Source organism: Punica granatum, chromosome 3 (genome assembly GCF_007655135.1).
Source record: "Punica granatum isolate Tunisia-2019 chromosome 3, ASM765513v2, whole genome shotgun sequence".
NCBI classification, from domain to species: Eukaryota; Viridiplantae; Streptophyta; class Magnoliopsida; order Myrtales; family Lythraceae; genus Punica; species Punica granatum.
The window spans coordinates 36,834,329-36,850,259 of NC_045129.1; the positions used below are offsets into that span (position 1 = coordinate 36,834,329).

Here is a 15,931-nt window from a genome sequence, read left to right on the forward strand (position 1 = left end):
AAATGACCATAAAAGCTTCCTCGAAGCAGTTAGATATGTCAAAGTTATTGCAAATAAACATAAATCGCCACCGAACACAACTTTAGAAAATTTACCATGGTAGTCAAATTTTGCTATTTCAGGACAATCATATCATAAGTCCTTCCATAATCCAAAATTTTCATTTCTACTGCTAATGGACGCCAGGCCATGTTGTACAATCAACAACATTAGATATGCGCAATTACAAAAATGAGGAATCTACAAGAAAACGCCATCAACAATGTAAAAGAACAAGTCTCTGTACATATAAGGGAAAGAAAGCTTGTTCCGCCTAAGCAAAAGCAGTCTTGATCTATAGAACTATTCATTTCAATGCAATCCTCTTCCGACTACAAGATTTACCCTTCTGGACATCTTCCGATGTCCCAGTGCCGCTCTTTTCGGTCGTTACCTCATTGTAACTTCCCTCATCAAAAGGGTCCGTCTTTTTCGTGGATTCCTTGTCTTCTTCTGGTGATTTCCCACCATTAACACCTGCCTTGACAAGTTGCTCGCCGAGCTCCCTTAGTTTTCCTTTCTTCGAATTTAAGACACTAAGGAACTACATCCAAGAACAAGCCCAAAGTCAATTTCGTGACTGAGATGTAATTCTAAGGTTGCTCATTATATTCACATGCAATTCATCAAGTGCTCTGATCATATGCCAGCAAAAATTCAGACGGTCTTCATCATGTACCATAAGTTCAGTCGTGGATTATCAATGAATTATATAACATAACTAGAACCAGTGGTTAACCCAACAAACAGAATTTTCAAACCCTTCCTCTCATCTTAGTTTCTTTTTCTTTCGTCCTTTTATTTTTTCTCCTCAACACAGAGAAGATATAATCAATCCATCACGTAGGAAACATGAGTTATAACCATAAGTTAAACGTAATTCTTTAGACATTTTCTCTTGATCAAGTTGCAGAATTATGGAAACTAATTGTCCTTTCACATTTAACTAACTTTCAGGCTGAATAATTACATAGTTATCAGAGTGAAAAACTGCAACAAGCACATAGTTTTAATAGTAAAAGATAAACATTATTCATGAGGCTCTAATTATCTTTAAGAGTGCGTAATTATCAGAAACTATATCCATCAAAAGAACAAAAACCACCTTTCCTTGGATATATTACTTATTCCCGCGATAAAAGAGGAAAGAAGAAAACACCCTTGCGTAGACTGCAGACTCAAACTCTGTCTTCTCATTGCTGAAACTTTCACTCTGTGCCAGGCATTTCTCAATTTCCACTTCTAATCTCTCAAATGATTTAGTTTTTCTGACAACTTCTTCCTGTTAATAGATAACAATCAAATAAGAACTCAAAAGTTTCATTGTAGTGTGAACCGGTTAAGGTAATCAATAGTTTTACTTTTTAGTCATTTTATCTTTGATCCCAGTGAGTCAAATGCTACTTCAAACCAGAGGACATAGTTTAGGTGAAACTAACGACTTATTCCTTCTCCAAGCAGCCATATAAGAGATTATACTAATAATGTTTAACCAATTATAATCATAGGAGGCTTACACTGAGCCTTATGTTTGCATCCATAAGAAAGTTCAAGATTCCTGAATTGGTCTGTTTAGGATTGGGTGAAGGTTGGCATTTCCATCGCCATTCTAGCTTTGTCCCTTCCCTCTCGAAGGTCCATGACAACTGCGAAACTCGATAGATCAGGCAGATAAAGGGCAAGGTCATCTAATAAAACAAGACCAAAGGTAAAACCTGAGTGCATCAAAATATCAATCTTAAAATACAGCATATTTCTTTCATCTAGTACAGACACAAAGACAGGAAAGAAAAAGTATTCCGGCAAGTTCTACGATCACACCACAAACAAGGATAAAAATGAATTAGCAAACAAGAGGATAAGCTCAGCTCTATGATTTACATCTTCCTTTTGTGTGATTTCTCTGTTTCTTTCTTTCTTTTTTTCTTTTTTTTCTATTATGGTTTAAAGGATATCATCTGCATGGAATGATCCGTATGAAGATAGTATCAATTTGGGTCATACACCCAATTTCCTGCCCATCTTGACTAAATCAATTAAAACCTGTAAAATATGCAACCTGAAGCTCGGCCCTATTTGCGCCCTTCAGCTCCCTCCATCCCCCTTCCTTCCCATTGCACGTTAATGTCCGAGAAAATTACACTAGTGGATGCAATCAGCTAAGAAATTTCACAAACTCTGATGGAGAGGTCGAAGTGGGTGTCATACCATGTGGCCTTGATGAAAATCGGCTCGATCTTGTCGGGCTCAGGAGGATTTGGGAGCTCGAGCTTAAAGCACGAATGCCTCGGCGACTCCATTACTTTACTATTGCTCTGAAAAAGAGGGAGGGATTCCTTCAATCAGAAATATTTTGCGTTTCTGACTTTTGAGTCAAAGCCCAATTACTTGAATCATTTGCTGTTAAATTCCCATATCTTTTTTTTTTTTGGAAAGTGTAATGAGCCAGGTTTGTTAACCTTTACAGGAAAAATTACAGTGGGTTTGATAACGAAATCAAGATTGATTTAATTTGATTTAAGGGATAAAGATAAAAGTAATTGGAAAAATTACGTGAGAGAATTTAAAAAATAAAAAATAAAAAAAGTAATTATTGTGTTATTGAATTAAAAAAAGTGTTGAAATTGCGGAGAAAGTGTTGAATAGTTGAGACGATTTAGTATTAAAAAACTAATTGTAATATAGAATAAGAAAAAGTATGAGAGAGAATTTTATAAGAAAAATTACATTGCGTTTAGCAACGAAATTAAGTTTGATTTAATTTGATTTAGTTTAATTTAAGGAGATGAAGACAAAAGTAATTGAAAAAAGTACGAGAGAGAATTTGAAGAAGAAAATAAAAAAAATTTAATGATTATATTATTGAATTGAGAAAAAAGTTGAAATTGAAGAGAACGTGTTGAATAATTGAGATAATTTAGTATTAAAAAATTAATTATAATATATAATAAGAAAAAGTAAGATAGAGAATTTGAAGGAAAAAGATAGACAAATTAGGGTGTGTTTGTTTTCGAAAAAATATTCAACTCAACTCAACTCCACTCCACTTATCTTCAATTCAACATCATAATCATTACTTTTTTTATTTTTAAAATTTTTTTAACCATTCAATTCAATTTTTAATATTAAATTCTCTCAACTATTCATTACTTTTTCACAATTCAACAACACAATCATTACTTAATCATTATTTTCTATCAATTATTTATTATTTTTTCACACTTTTTCTCATAATTCAACCATACAATCATTACAAACCAATTAAAATCAAAACTCAACTCAACTCAACTCTCAATCCAAACGCACTCTTAATGATTGTATTATTGTATTGTAGGGAAAGTAAAGTAAAATCAAGTTAAATTTGATTTTTTAAATAAATATAGCAGTACGGTACACTAATGTTTTTAACCTTTTTTTTTAACGAAACAACATGGCTTTTATAAATTTTACTAGATTGCAAAAGAATATTCTCTTGCTTATGTTTTCTTTCAATTTTCAGTATTATCGGGTCGGTGACCTCGTTTGCTGCTAGGGGTATAAATGGTTTGGTCCAGGTGAGGATTTTAGGTTTTTTCGGGTTCTGATGTTTCGAGTCGGATATGTTAGGGGAGAAAACCTGCCCAATAACCATTGAATATAATTAAACTCTCGCTATATGGTTTGATTTTTTCGGTTCGAATTTCGGATAACTCAAATTTGCTACTAAAAAAAAAGGTTTGATTGTTATTCTAATTCCATTCCAAGCTACTATTTACTACTCTACCATGAATAAAAACACAATAAAATAAAATAGACACAAAATATATCATATCTTATAAGATGAATACATGAAATTAAAAAAAACAAATATTGCCTAAAACACCTCAGTTTCTGTTTTTTTTCTTTTTAATGGCTATATTCGGTCGGTAGGGGCCTATCGGATTGCATTTATAGAACCTGAACCCTGAAGTGGAACCTGTAATCAAAGGACATAACCACCCAAATTAGCAACCTAATTTTTAGGTGTCGTTTTTTGGGTTTTGGATTTATGGATTCTTACTTACAGCTTTATCGGCTACTATCACACCTCGACTAACTCTAATGCCAACAGGCTGCCTGCGAGGTCACTAGTCCCAATGAGTCCCCTCTCCTTTTCTTCTTAACGATCTCTCTTTTATATCGGGAGTGGAGCCTCACCAACAACCTCGGTTTTAGTCTTAGTTTCTAACTAAGAGGCTAGTTAGAAACTAAGCCTGGGTGATTGATACTCCAATAAAGATCTTTCTCAATTTAAGATGTTGATATCATGCATTATCAAGATATATTAAACATAAATTCGCAACGTAAGACACTTTTTGTCCATTATGTAAACGGCCGTTGTGGAATTGCCGATGTGCACTTGATGTCGATATTTTTGTCAACTTTCTTGCTTGGTTCAGTGCCATCCATTTCTTTTCTCTTTTTTTTTTTGGTTCAATGCCGTCCATTTCATCTAATGTCATAATAATTTAATTAGTTTTATTTTTCTTTTAGAATCCTCGTTATATATATATATATATATATATATAGGACCCATGACCTTTTCTATTTTGTATTTGTGTTTTTACTCCAAATTGTCCATGATTTATTTACGCGTTTTGTCAAACATATCCCATGTTTTTTTTTCTTCTATTGCTTTAATTATTTGTATCGTTCAGGGACTGGTCACTCTTTGTATCGATCTTCAAATATCATATTCATGGCATTTCACAAAATTTATAAACATCTTGGATCACATACTGGGTTGTTGTGCTCAAGCCACTATCGACACGCTCCAACTCAAGTCCTTTTTCTTCGAGTCATCTTGCCGGTCGGCCTTTGTGTCTGAGCTTTCTGCATATGAAGAAACAGAACTGCAGGTATCACACATAGCTGACATGTTAAATAGCAATCCCAGAGTTGCAGAAGATCAAATTTATGGGAGACTAGTTAAATAACTGAAATTTATTACGTGTTGCCTATAACATCCCAAAATCCCACATTGATGGGAGAAAAGTTAGTAAAGTGAATAATAAAGACCCGTCTATGACCAGTCTCTTGGTGCGGACCTCGTCATCCAACTCGGTCGTGCAAAATCTTATATGGTACTGTTGTTCATGGAGTTTCGGAAGACAGCGATGGAGAGGTTTACTTATCAACAGGACTATTTGATCATCTTGTTGATTGGAATTGTCGTCTAGAAAGGTCGGATCAGTGATAACACCTCGTGGTATGCACGACCGAGTTGGATGACGAGGTCACACCAAGAGATCCGTACATCGAGGCCATCAATGGCACGCCGACGACGAGAAGAGTTGTGAAAGCGGGCGAGCGAGAAAGCAGTCACGCACAAATTCAGCCTACCCGAAGTCTTGGGTCCGCTGGAGCAGTACGTAGCCCAGACCCACCAGAATGCTGTCCCCGAGAGAGCAATCAGCTTCGAAATGGCATCAGCGGCAGTAAGCTTGTGGTTCATGTGGAATGGGTCCACATGAGCTATGAAGTTGAAGTGAAAGGGGGGGAGGATGACGAGGCAGACGAAACTGCTGATGCCTGGGCACTTCTCGGGTGTGAAAAGCGCGAATCATCGAACCGTAGCCGAGTAAAATGGCCATGTACAAAGGAACCACCCCGACCATGATCTTTGACACATCTTCCCAACCAATCATATCTAAATTTCTGAACTAATTTTTTTTCTCCTTTGTCCTTTGTTCTGGTACTTGACAAGATGATGAAAGGGAAGAACAAGAAATGTACACGGCAACCGGCCTTCAAACTCTACATATATAAAACAGGGAAAAGCTAAGTGAAAGAAGATAAACTTGTTTAGGGAAAATAATAAGGATATAATTAGTCTAAGTTTTTTTGGATTATACCCTAGTATCCGGAAGCTCAACGAGTCCTAACTAATTCAGTTTGAGTCGGGTCAACCCTAGTATGAATTTTCTCCATTCATACGCCTCTAATCTGAGACCTTGCTTAAGGGGAATAAGCGCCGAACCGCTCGAATAAATCCATGTTGTTTATAATTAGTATGTATATATATATATTTATTTATTTATTTTATTTTATTTGGGGGGGGAGGGTTAAGGGATTAAATTTTCGTTAAGGTATAATTAGTATAAGTTATAATTATTAATGGAGCTTTCAGGAAATTGGTTCCATAGCTAACGCCAATGAAAGAGGAGAATATTTGCCTATTTTTCCTTCTCAAGGTATCACCATTAATTAGAGCCAAAAGTCAAGCTCGGGATGGATTAGAGAGACGTGCAAGGAATAGCCTTCAAGATGATCAAATCGTTCTGGTAAGTGGGGCTTATGAGAGCGATGATGATTAAGCTGGTTATTATTTACATACATATACACTTGTGGCAGTGAACCACCATCTTATCTCTTTCTTTTTTCTTTTTTTTAACAGAAAATACTAAATCCCCAAACCAATAGAATGAATCAGGAATGAACTACCAATATAAGTTTGATTTATCGTAATACTTAATTAGTAAATACATCATTGAACATATAATCCTTTGTTAGGAAAAATCCACAGGGCTTACTTGAGACTCGGGCCCATCCGCAACCCAAAAGCTTAAGCCAATGGGTTGCTAGACCATTATCTCTTATAAACTTATGGATTTCCTCTCAATTTTTCCATGTGGGATTACTTCCATCACCCGCCCTCATCATTCTCCATATAGGAGAGAAACCAGCCCAACAATTCCCCCCATTCTCGACTATATGGAGGACTTCGAGCCGGGTTTTTTTACTTCCGAACTCGGATACCAATTGTTAGGCCCTTACCATTCTCCATATAGGAGAGAAAACCGGCCCAACAATTCCCCCCATTCTCGACTATATGGAGGACTTCGAGCCGGCCTTTTTACTTCCGGACTCGGATACCAATTGTTAGGTCACGGCCCAACAATTCCCCCCCATTCTGGACTTTATGGAGGACTTCGAGCCGGGCTTTTTACTTCCGAACTCGGATACCAATTGTTAGGCCATTCACTAGCCACGAGTTCCACACTCGGGCCTTGGCGCGGTGTGGGTTTCCACGCATAGCGTGTGCACTTCTCCAGGATCGTTACCTTGGGCTCTGATACCACTTGTTGGGGTTAGGGATGTACTCAACCAAACAGTGGTATCAGAGCCCAAGGTAACGATCCTGGAGAAGTGCACACGCTATGCGTGGAAACCCACACCGCGCCAAGGCCCGAGTGTGGAACTCGTGGCTAGTGAATGGCCTAACAATTGATATCCGAGTTCGGAAGTAAAAAACCCGGCTCGAAGTCCTCCATATAGTCGAGAATGGGGGGGAATTGTTGGGCCGGTTTCTCTCCTATATGGAGAATGATGAGGGCGGGTGATGGAAGTAATCCCACATGGAAAAATTGAGAGGAAATCCATAGGTTTATAAGAGATAATGGTCTAGCAACCCATTGGCTTAAGCTTTTGGGTTGCGGATGGGCCCAAGTCCAAAGTAGACCTGTGGATTTTACCTAACATCCTTCGCATCTACTTCTCTTCTTCTTCTATCAACTCTTATACACCTCTACATACATATACATTCTATCTTCCTATCCATACACAATTTTCCCTCCTTATTTATGTTATGAATAAGTTAACTAGTTTGACCCTCACTTTATCAAGTAGGATTAATGCAATGAATTCATATAAATAAAGAGTTTATCCTAAGTTTGATCTTTTTGGGATGCTTTGTCCTCTCGGATCTTCTAAACTTTATTTTTGTACCTTGATATTACTTCATTAATAAAGTTTGTAATGGGTTATCAAAAGAGAAAAAAAAAATTGTGGTGCCCCATATGTTGTGAGACTATGGGACCCAGAAAAACGAAAAAATTCCTCCACATAAGAATGGGATGAAACAGCTACTATCGACATGTCTTGTTATGGCACCAATTTTAGTGGTTTCCTACCGTCGTGGGAATAATCTTGTCCCACCGATGAAAGCAAATTTCTTGTTGTCGAGTGGCTAGAGAGTAGAGAGAATACAATTGCACATTGACTTAATCAATTGATTCTGAAGATTTTTTCGGGAAAAAAAATATTTTTGGTTCTATAAATTTGATCTTCAATCATTTTTGGTTCTATAATATTCAAAAGTGTCGAATTAGTCATATATGTCTGTTCCGTAAGACACTTTTTGTCCATTATGTAAACGGCCGTAGCAGAATTGCTGATGTGCACTTGATGGTGATAATTTTGTCCACTTTCTTACTTGGTTCAGTGCCATCCATTTCTTTTCTTTTTCTTTTTGGCTCAGTGCTGTCCATTTCATCTCATGTCATAATAATTTAATTAGTTTTATTTTTCTTTTAGAATCCTCATTATAAATATCTAGGACCCATGAACTTTTCTATTTTGTATTTTACGATTCGCTTCACAATTGAGTTGTCCCCCTCAATTGGACTTCGCTCAACTTTGCACCATACTTCTCCATTCCTCGATACCGATCTAGAACTATTTTAAGGAGTGGCATTATCACGTCCATAAATTTTATATGGTCGCTGAAGTTTTTGCTTAAATCTTATATATTCATTTTTTTTTTAACCTCAACTGGTCTTGCCCTATAATTATACACATGAAGAAAAATCTATCGATCCGCAGCACAAGGAAGTGAAGGGGGGCAAAAAATGCAGAAAGAAAGAACCACTTATTTGTTGTTTTCGGCTGAAGAACAGTTCTATGAATATAAGAAGAGAGATCATACTTCGAGAAGATGGATGGAGTGCCGTGACGCCGTGCATTCTCAACTTGGGATTAATATATATCTTCTTAATTTAATAGATCCCTCAAAATAGTACTTTTCCTGTCCCTTTATTTTCTCTTTTCATTTTAGGTTCATAAATCTTGTTCGTAACAAAAAAATAATAATAATAAGAGTGGTCTTTCCTATAATTTTCACGGATAGAAGTTACATTGTATTTTTTTTCTCGGTAATAAGATACAATATTGCATTAAATAATAAGTTAATATTTTAGCGTGGGTGTAATTTTCAAACTCAATCACGTTTAGCTCCTCGTTTAGCATGGTCTGATTCATTATAGTCAATTGATTAAGTCAATGCGCAATTACCGGATAAGATGTCTCCCGCTGCCCCATTCTATACGCTAAAGACTTCATGGAAATTTATCTTCTCGTCCTTCGGTTCAGGCCCCCCCCACAGTACAATAATTTGCTGGTGCTTTTTTTTTATTTCCTTCCAGACATTTGATTGGTTTGAGCCGATTTCACCCTGCATTAATTACACGGGACTTCATAAACTTTGAAAAATCATATGTAAAATATGCATACACACTTGAATAATTAGCAATCATATAAGTTCTCTTGAATAAATGTCATAAATTATTGGTTGGTATTCCGAAGATTATTTCAACCGAGGAGCTAAGGGTTTTAAAAAAAAAAGTAACATAAAATAATTGTACTGTGGAGGGCGGATGAGAGAGTTCAATTTACATGAAGTCTTTGATAAATAAAGTAACACAATCAATATTGGGGGGATGAAGGCACCATATAATTTTAATTTTCTCCCTCGCTCCCTATAAGTATGTTTGCTTTGCGCTCTTGAAGTTCCACACCCATATTTGCCATATTCCTCAGTACATGCATCCAAGCTCAGTCATCATGTCACCACTACCCATTCTTCTACTCCGTGCCATCCTGGCCATCATTTCCGTGCTCGCAACTTCTCATCCTCTCGTCAGGCATTCTTATGTCATTGCTAGCAGTAGTTTCATCGGAAATTATGATCGAACCGCTGCTAGAGGTGAGGTGGAGGCACTCTTGAAATGGAAATCCAGCCTCAAAGGCCAAGGCCGTCCTCTCTTGTCCTCGTGGAATGCTACTATCCCGTCGTGCAGCTGGGTGGGGATATCATGCGATAGTTCTCGGAGAATCGTAAGCCTGAACATCTCTAGCTATGACCTCTACGGTACGCTCAGAAACTTCGACTTCTCCTCCTTCCCCGACATGACCACTCTCGTGCTAGCCAATATTTCTCTGTCGGGAACCATCCCTCCGAGTATTGGTAACCTTTCCAAGCTCAATCACCTCGATTTGCCGCAAAATCACCTTTCAGGTAATATCCCACCTAACATAGCAAACATTGCGAACTTGTCTTATGTCAATTTTTTCGACAACAATCTCGAGGGAACATGAGCATCTTATTGGCGCTATGTTTGTTTCCCAATGAACTTGTAGGTTCGATTCCTGATTCACTCGGAAGGTTGGGCAATTTAACCAACTTATCTCTTAATGAGAACAATCTCTCTGGCCAAATTCCTTCTGCCATATGCAACTTGAGTAAGCTTAGTGTGCTATATTTGAACAAGAATCAGCTCACTGACTCACTTCCAAGAGAAATTGGGAAGCTGGAATCACTAACTGATTTAAGACTTATTGAAAACGAGCTCTCTGGCCATATTCCTTCCACCATTGGCGACTTGAGTAAGCTTAGTTTTCTATATTTGCACAAGAATCAACTCACTGGCTCAATTCCAAGTGAAATTGGGAAGCTGGAATCACTCAGTGAATTAGATCTTTCTGAGAACGAGCTCTCTGGCCATATTCCTTCTACCATTGGCAACTTGAGTAAGCTTAGTTTGCTATATTTGTACGCGAATCTGTTCAATGGCTCAGTTCCAAGAGAAATCGGGAGGCTGGAATCACTCACTTATTTAAGTCTTCATGATAATAAGCTCTCTGGCCATATTCCTTCTACCATTGGCAACTTGAGTAAGCTTAGTGTGCTAAATTTGTACAAGAATCAGCTCACTAGCTCAGTTCCAAGTGAAATCGGGAAGCTAGAATCACTCATTAAATTAGCTCTTTATGATAATAAGCTCACTGGCTCAATTCCAAGTGAAATTGGGAAGCTGGAATCACTCAGTGAATTAGATCTTTCTGAGAACAAGCTCTCTGGCCATATTCCTTCTACCATTGGCAACTTGAGTAAGCTTGAGGTGTTATCTATGTTCACGAATCTGTTCAGTGGCTCTCTTCCCGTAGAGATGAACAATCTCACGCAATTAACGAATCTGCATTTGGGTGATAATAATTTCACTGGCAACCTACCTCCCGATGTATGCCAGGGTCGTGTGCTTGTAAGATTTTCTGTGCATTCTAACTTCTTCACTGGGCCCATTCCACGAAGCCTGAAGAATTGCTCAACTCTATTTAGAGTCAGGCTTGAATACAACCAACTCACTGGAGACATATCAGATGCTCTCGGCATATACCCAAATCTAAATTATCTTGATTTGAGTAATAATGAGCTCCACGGAATGCTCCCTGCAAGAATTGGGCAATACAACAATTTGACCCTCTTGAGAATGTCCAACAACAAAATCTATGGGGCTTTACCTTCTGAGCTTGGAAACATGAAAAAGCTTACAATCCTCGACCTCTCGACAAATAATCTTTCTGGGGGAATCACAAAAGGCCTTGCAAAACTAAAGGAACTTATTAAACTTTTATTGGAGAATAACAAACTCACGGGGAGCATTCCTCCTGAGATTGGGATGATTTTGACTTTGCAAAATCTAAGCCTCTCTAAGAACAGACTAGTGGGCCCCATCCCTAAGCTACTCGGGAACTGCATCGACCTGTTGTCCTTGAACTTAAGTGGGAATGAATTGCATGACAGTATTCCCATCGAGATAGGTAGTCTACGATCTCTAGAAATCCTTGATCTTAGTGGAAACTCCTTGGTTGGAGAAATACCGGAGCAGCTTGGACGGTTGCAGAGTTTAGAGACCCTAAACCTCTCACACAACAATCTCTCTGGTGAGATTCCATCAACTTTCAATGATATGGCAGGTTTGAAAATAGTTGATGTCTCCTATAACCAGTTGGAGGGTCTGATACCCAATAGTACAGCATTCCATAATGCTTCAATCGATGTTGTGAGAGATAATAAAGGCTTATGCGGAGGAATTGTAGGTCTTAAGCCATGTCCTTTGGAGAAGGGAAACGGAAAGTTGTTGGTGATTTTGCTCCCTATAATTGCTATTCTACTTCTTTTTATGGTCACTTTTGGATTTTGGCACACTATGATTGGTCGGACCAAAAGAAATGTGGAGGACCAATTGGTCTCTACTAATGGGAATTTGTTTGCAATATGGAGCTACGACGGAGTAATAGTGTACGAGAACATCATCGAAGCCACCGAGGAATTCGACTCAAAGTACTGCATTGGGTCTGGAGCATACGGGAGTGTTTACAAGGCAAGGTTGTCGACCGATCAGATTGTTGCGGTGAAGAAATTCCATATTATGCCAAACGAAGACACAGTTGGCACTACTGGTGAGTTATCAAAATAAAAATTCTTCCAATCGTTCACAAATAGCTTAGGGTATGAATTATCAAAAATCGGTAAAACCTCTAAGTGCTCAGGGAAGAAAATCTATTTCTCTTTTGATGATGTTGTTTTTTCATGCCTCGTTGGGCACAGAGAGAGCATGGCAGAAGGCTTTCAAGAGCGAAATCCGAGCTTTGACAGAGATCCGACACCGTAACATTGTCAAACTATATGGCTTTTGCTCATCGCCGAGGTACTCTTTTCTTGTGTACGAGTACTTGGAAGGTGGGAGCCTAGAAAATCTTTTGAGCGACCATGAGACTGCAGCAAGATTTGGGTGGCTTGAGCGCATGAATGTGGCAAGAGGCGTGGCAGATGCACTGTGCTACATGCACCATGACTGTTCTCCAGCTTTAATTCACCGCGATATTTCTAGCAAAAATATTCTTCTCGATGTGGAGTATGAGGCCCATGTCTCGGACTTCGGGACAGCAAGATTTATGAAACCAGATTCATCAAAATGGACTTCATTTGCCGGCACATTTGGATATGCCGCTCCAGGTGAGGACTCTTTCCCGAATAATTGTGAGACAATCTATATCTATATATCTATATTAAAATAAAGTCCCCAGTTGAATTCTCACGTCGGCATATCATCAAAAATATAAACGGAGCTCTCTCACGTTGTCACGTCATCACTTATGGATTAAAAAAAATTTATATTATTTTATTGTCAATTATGCAGTAGAATATATAGATTATATGCATATAGCCCAACACAATATATAATGAGAACAAAATATGTCGTAGACTATATACATTTATATACATTGCACTACATATAAATTATCTATACAACATATTACATTGTCACATCATCATATAATACTAAGGAAGTTTTTAGATATTTAACCTAAACATGTGAACCTTTTAATTAAGTAAGCTAGCTAACATTCGAAATAATTTAAATAAGTGATATGTATTCAAGTAATATTATATTATTCCAATTAAAAGTTAGAAGGTATTCAACATAGTTCAAAAAGGCATGTCAATGTTTAAAAAATTTATAAGCAGTAATTACATTATATCAAGATATTTAAGATAATCTACATAATGTCACTATATATCTCTCAGTAATATACTATCTAATATATTCTCAACATAGTATCGTAATATATTTCTATATAATATATATACATATATCTTAGTGTCTCTAAAATATATTCTTTATTTAAACATATTACATGTATATATTCTCATTTTTGAATTATTAAGTGGATATTCTTATAGTGTTTACAATATTATGTTTCCTTTTATTGTGCTTGGATTCTCCTGCTTTGGTTGTACATATATATATATATATGACCTCCATTCTATCTTCATTTATTGAATATGAATAGGCGAATTTTGTCCGAGTGTTCTTATTATCCGGTAATGCATTTAATTTGTATCTATCGAAGTTTTCTTTTCCATTGTGATTCTCTTTAATTTTTAAATTTTATTTAAAGATTCATAATTGTGCAATACTTTTTCTTACTTATGTTTAACATTGATGATACTTGGCGAGTACTTTAGATCTTTTTCCATTCTTTTATTCATCAAATTTTACAAATATGCAAAACAAAACATATTTCATTATGGCCACACGACTCTTTATTATTCCACTTTTAATTTTCACTAAGAGATTTACTACATAGTTTGTAATTCTTCAATTTTACTTTTTAGGATAATACTTTTTCTTTAGACAAGAAAATCTTATTTTGAGGATAGATTTTTTTTGGACAAATTAGATTTTTCTTATATTTATTTTTTTACAATAACTTTTGCGTCAGTGTTCCATTAACATTTACTTTCATCTTGAGAATTTAAAAAATATTTAATTTTATTTTAGACTTTCTCCAAAAATTTCTTCCATATGCAAATGATAAAGTAGATATTTGATTTTCTTAATAATTCATTATATAATTCTCTTCGATACATACAATGCATTATGTCGAATAAACATGTTAATAGATCAAATTAATTAACATTTTATGGTCTTACAGATTGTATTCTATTTATCCACCGAATAATATTGAAATTAACAATTTTCACAATTGGATTTTATCACGGTGATTAAAGAATGAGTCAGTTGTTTCTTTAAGAGATGATTATACTGTATAATTGTTTTCTCTATTGTTTTTTGGTTTCCCAATACAGTTATCAACTGCTACTGTTTAATTGAATTGAAATCATCAATTTCATGTCACGATATTTCCTTATAATCATGGAGGAAATAATTTTCTTTCCTGGGATACATATAAGTATCTTGATAATTACTTTTTCAGTTATTTTACTTTCTTAAAATAATTATCTTAGATTGTTTTTGTTTTCGGTGCTTGAAAAACAAACCACTTTCTTTCTCCTTTTCATCTAATTATTTTCCAATTTGAAATATATATATATATATATACTTTACAATTGCTTTACTTTCTTAAGATAGTTATCTAGATTGTGTAAAAATCTTATTTAGGAACAGTTCTTCGGAATAATTTATTTAAAAATATTAAAATTCACTTGATATTAAAAATATTACAAATCTTTCCCGCTCAACCTGTAGGTTTTCACCTAGTTTCTATAACTTCAAATCAAATAGGTGGCCCTAGTTTTTCATAAGTCCATCTTTCTCTTTTGGTAGAGCTTGCATACACCATGGAGGTAAACGAGAAGTGCGATGTCTACAGTTTTGGAGTCTTAACCCTAGAGTTAATCATGGGAAGACATCCGGGAGATCTCATATCATCCTCTCTTAGTAGTGTTTATCATATGCAACTCAAGGAGATATTGGACCAGCGTATTCCATATCCCAAAGATGAAATTATGGCTGATTTGATTTCTATCCTAGATATAGCATTTTCGTGCTTAAGCTATAGATCAAAGTCCCGTCCCAGTATGAAGCAAGTTTCTCAAGGTTTATCCACTCGAAGATCCAACACGCCTGATTATTCTTGGGAGATCAAACTTGGAGAATTGTTCAATTTGAGAGGCTTGATTTTGTGAAAGTTTCCTCGTTAACCCATTCAAAGGTATTGATATATTTATTGTCTTAGTACGTATAGTAACTGCACTTTCTTATTCGGAATAGCAAATCTTTGGACAAGTTGATCTTTACACTGAACATAGCAGTTTCATGTCTAAGCTGCAGCCAAAATTCACATCCAAGTTCGCAACAATTTTATCGATGTCTACATGCTCGAAGATCCACCATGGCTGACTGGTTCTTGGAGATCAATCTAGGAGAAGTATTAAGTTAATTTCAGGGACTCGAGTTCGCGAAACTTTGATCTTGTATGTAGTTTCTTTGCTACTTAATTAATGATGGAACCCATTCCGTGCAAGGATCTTGTAATTTTTCCATTTCCTCTGGTACTGTTTTCTCCAAGCTTCCTCTCAGTCGTATTGTCATGTTGGTGATTATAACGTATCGATAGGCATATACAATGTCGATATACATATCTTCTATTGCATTTCATATATTTCAATAATAGTAGAGGTGTTGCCTGCAGCCCGATAATTTGAGAAGTAGAGTAGGTAAATCTG

General features: G+C 36.3%; 2 protein-coding genes across 5 annotated transcripts; one reads left to right on the forward strand and one right to left on the reverse strand.

The window, feature by feature from the left end:
- Window positions 1–81: 81 nt before the first annotated feature.
- LOC116200599 (DNA repair protein XRCC4-like) lies at window positions 82–5,827 on the reverse strand. The gene is made up of 7 exons (XM_031531433.1): window positions 5,401–5,827; window positions 4,798–4,890; window positions 2,217–2,354; window positions 2,099–2,146; window positions 1,557–1,685; window positions 1,199–1,321; window positions 82–583 (listed from the first exon to the last, which is right to left on the reverse strand). Exons 3-7 carry the CDS (start codon window positions 2,337–2,339, stop codon window positions 347–349), a joined length of 660 nt encoding a protein of 219 aa, XP_031387293.1. The 5' UTR covers window positions 2,340–2,354; window positions 4,798–4,890; window positions 5,401–5,827; the 3' UTR covers window positions 82–346.
- A 3,721-nt stretch (window positions 5,828–9,548) lies between these two features.
- Window positions 9,549–15,896, forward strand: LOC116199801 (probable leucine-rich repeat receptor-like protein kinase At1g35710). Of its 4 annotated transcripts, none has more exons than XM_031530309.1 (5): window positions 9,549–10,132; window positions 10,255–12,357; window positions 12,506–12,913; window positions 15,030–15,417; window positions 15,518–15,896. In XM_031530309.1, exons 1-4 carry the CDS (start codon window positions 9,658–9,660, stop codon window positions 15,389–15,391), a joined length of 3,348 nt encoding a protein of 1,115 aa, XP_031386169.1. In that variant the 5' UTR covers window positions 9,549–9,657; the 3' UTR covers window positions 15,392–15,417; window positions 15,518–15,896. The 4 variants fall into 4 exon arrangements, with proteins under 4 accessions (XP_031386169.1, XP_031386170.1, XP_031386168.1 ...); XM_031530310.1 differs by having other exon boundaries at window positions 15,531–15,896; XM_031530308.1 differs by having other exon boundaries at window positions 15,537–15,896.
- Window positions 15,897–15,931: the final 35 nt, after the last annotated feature.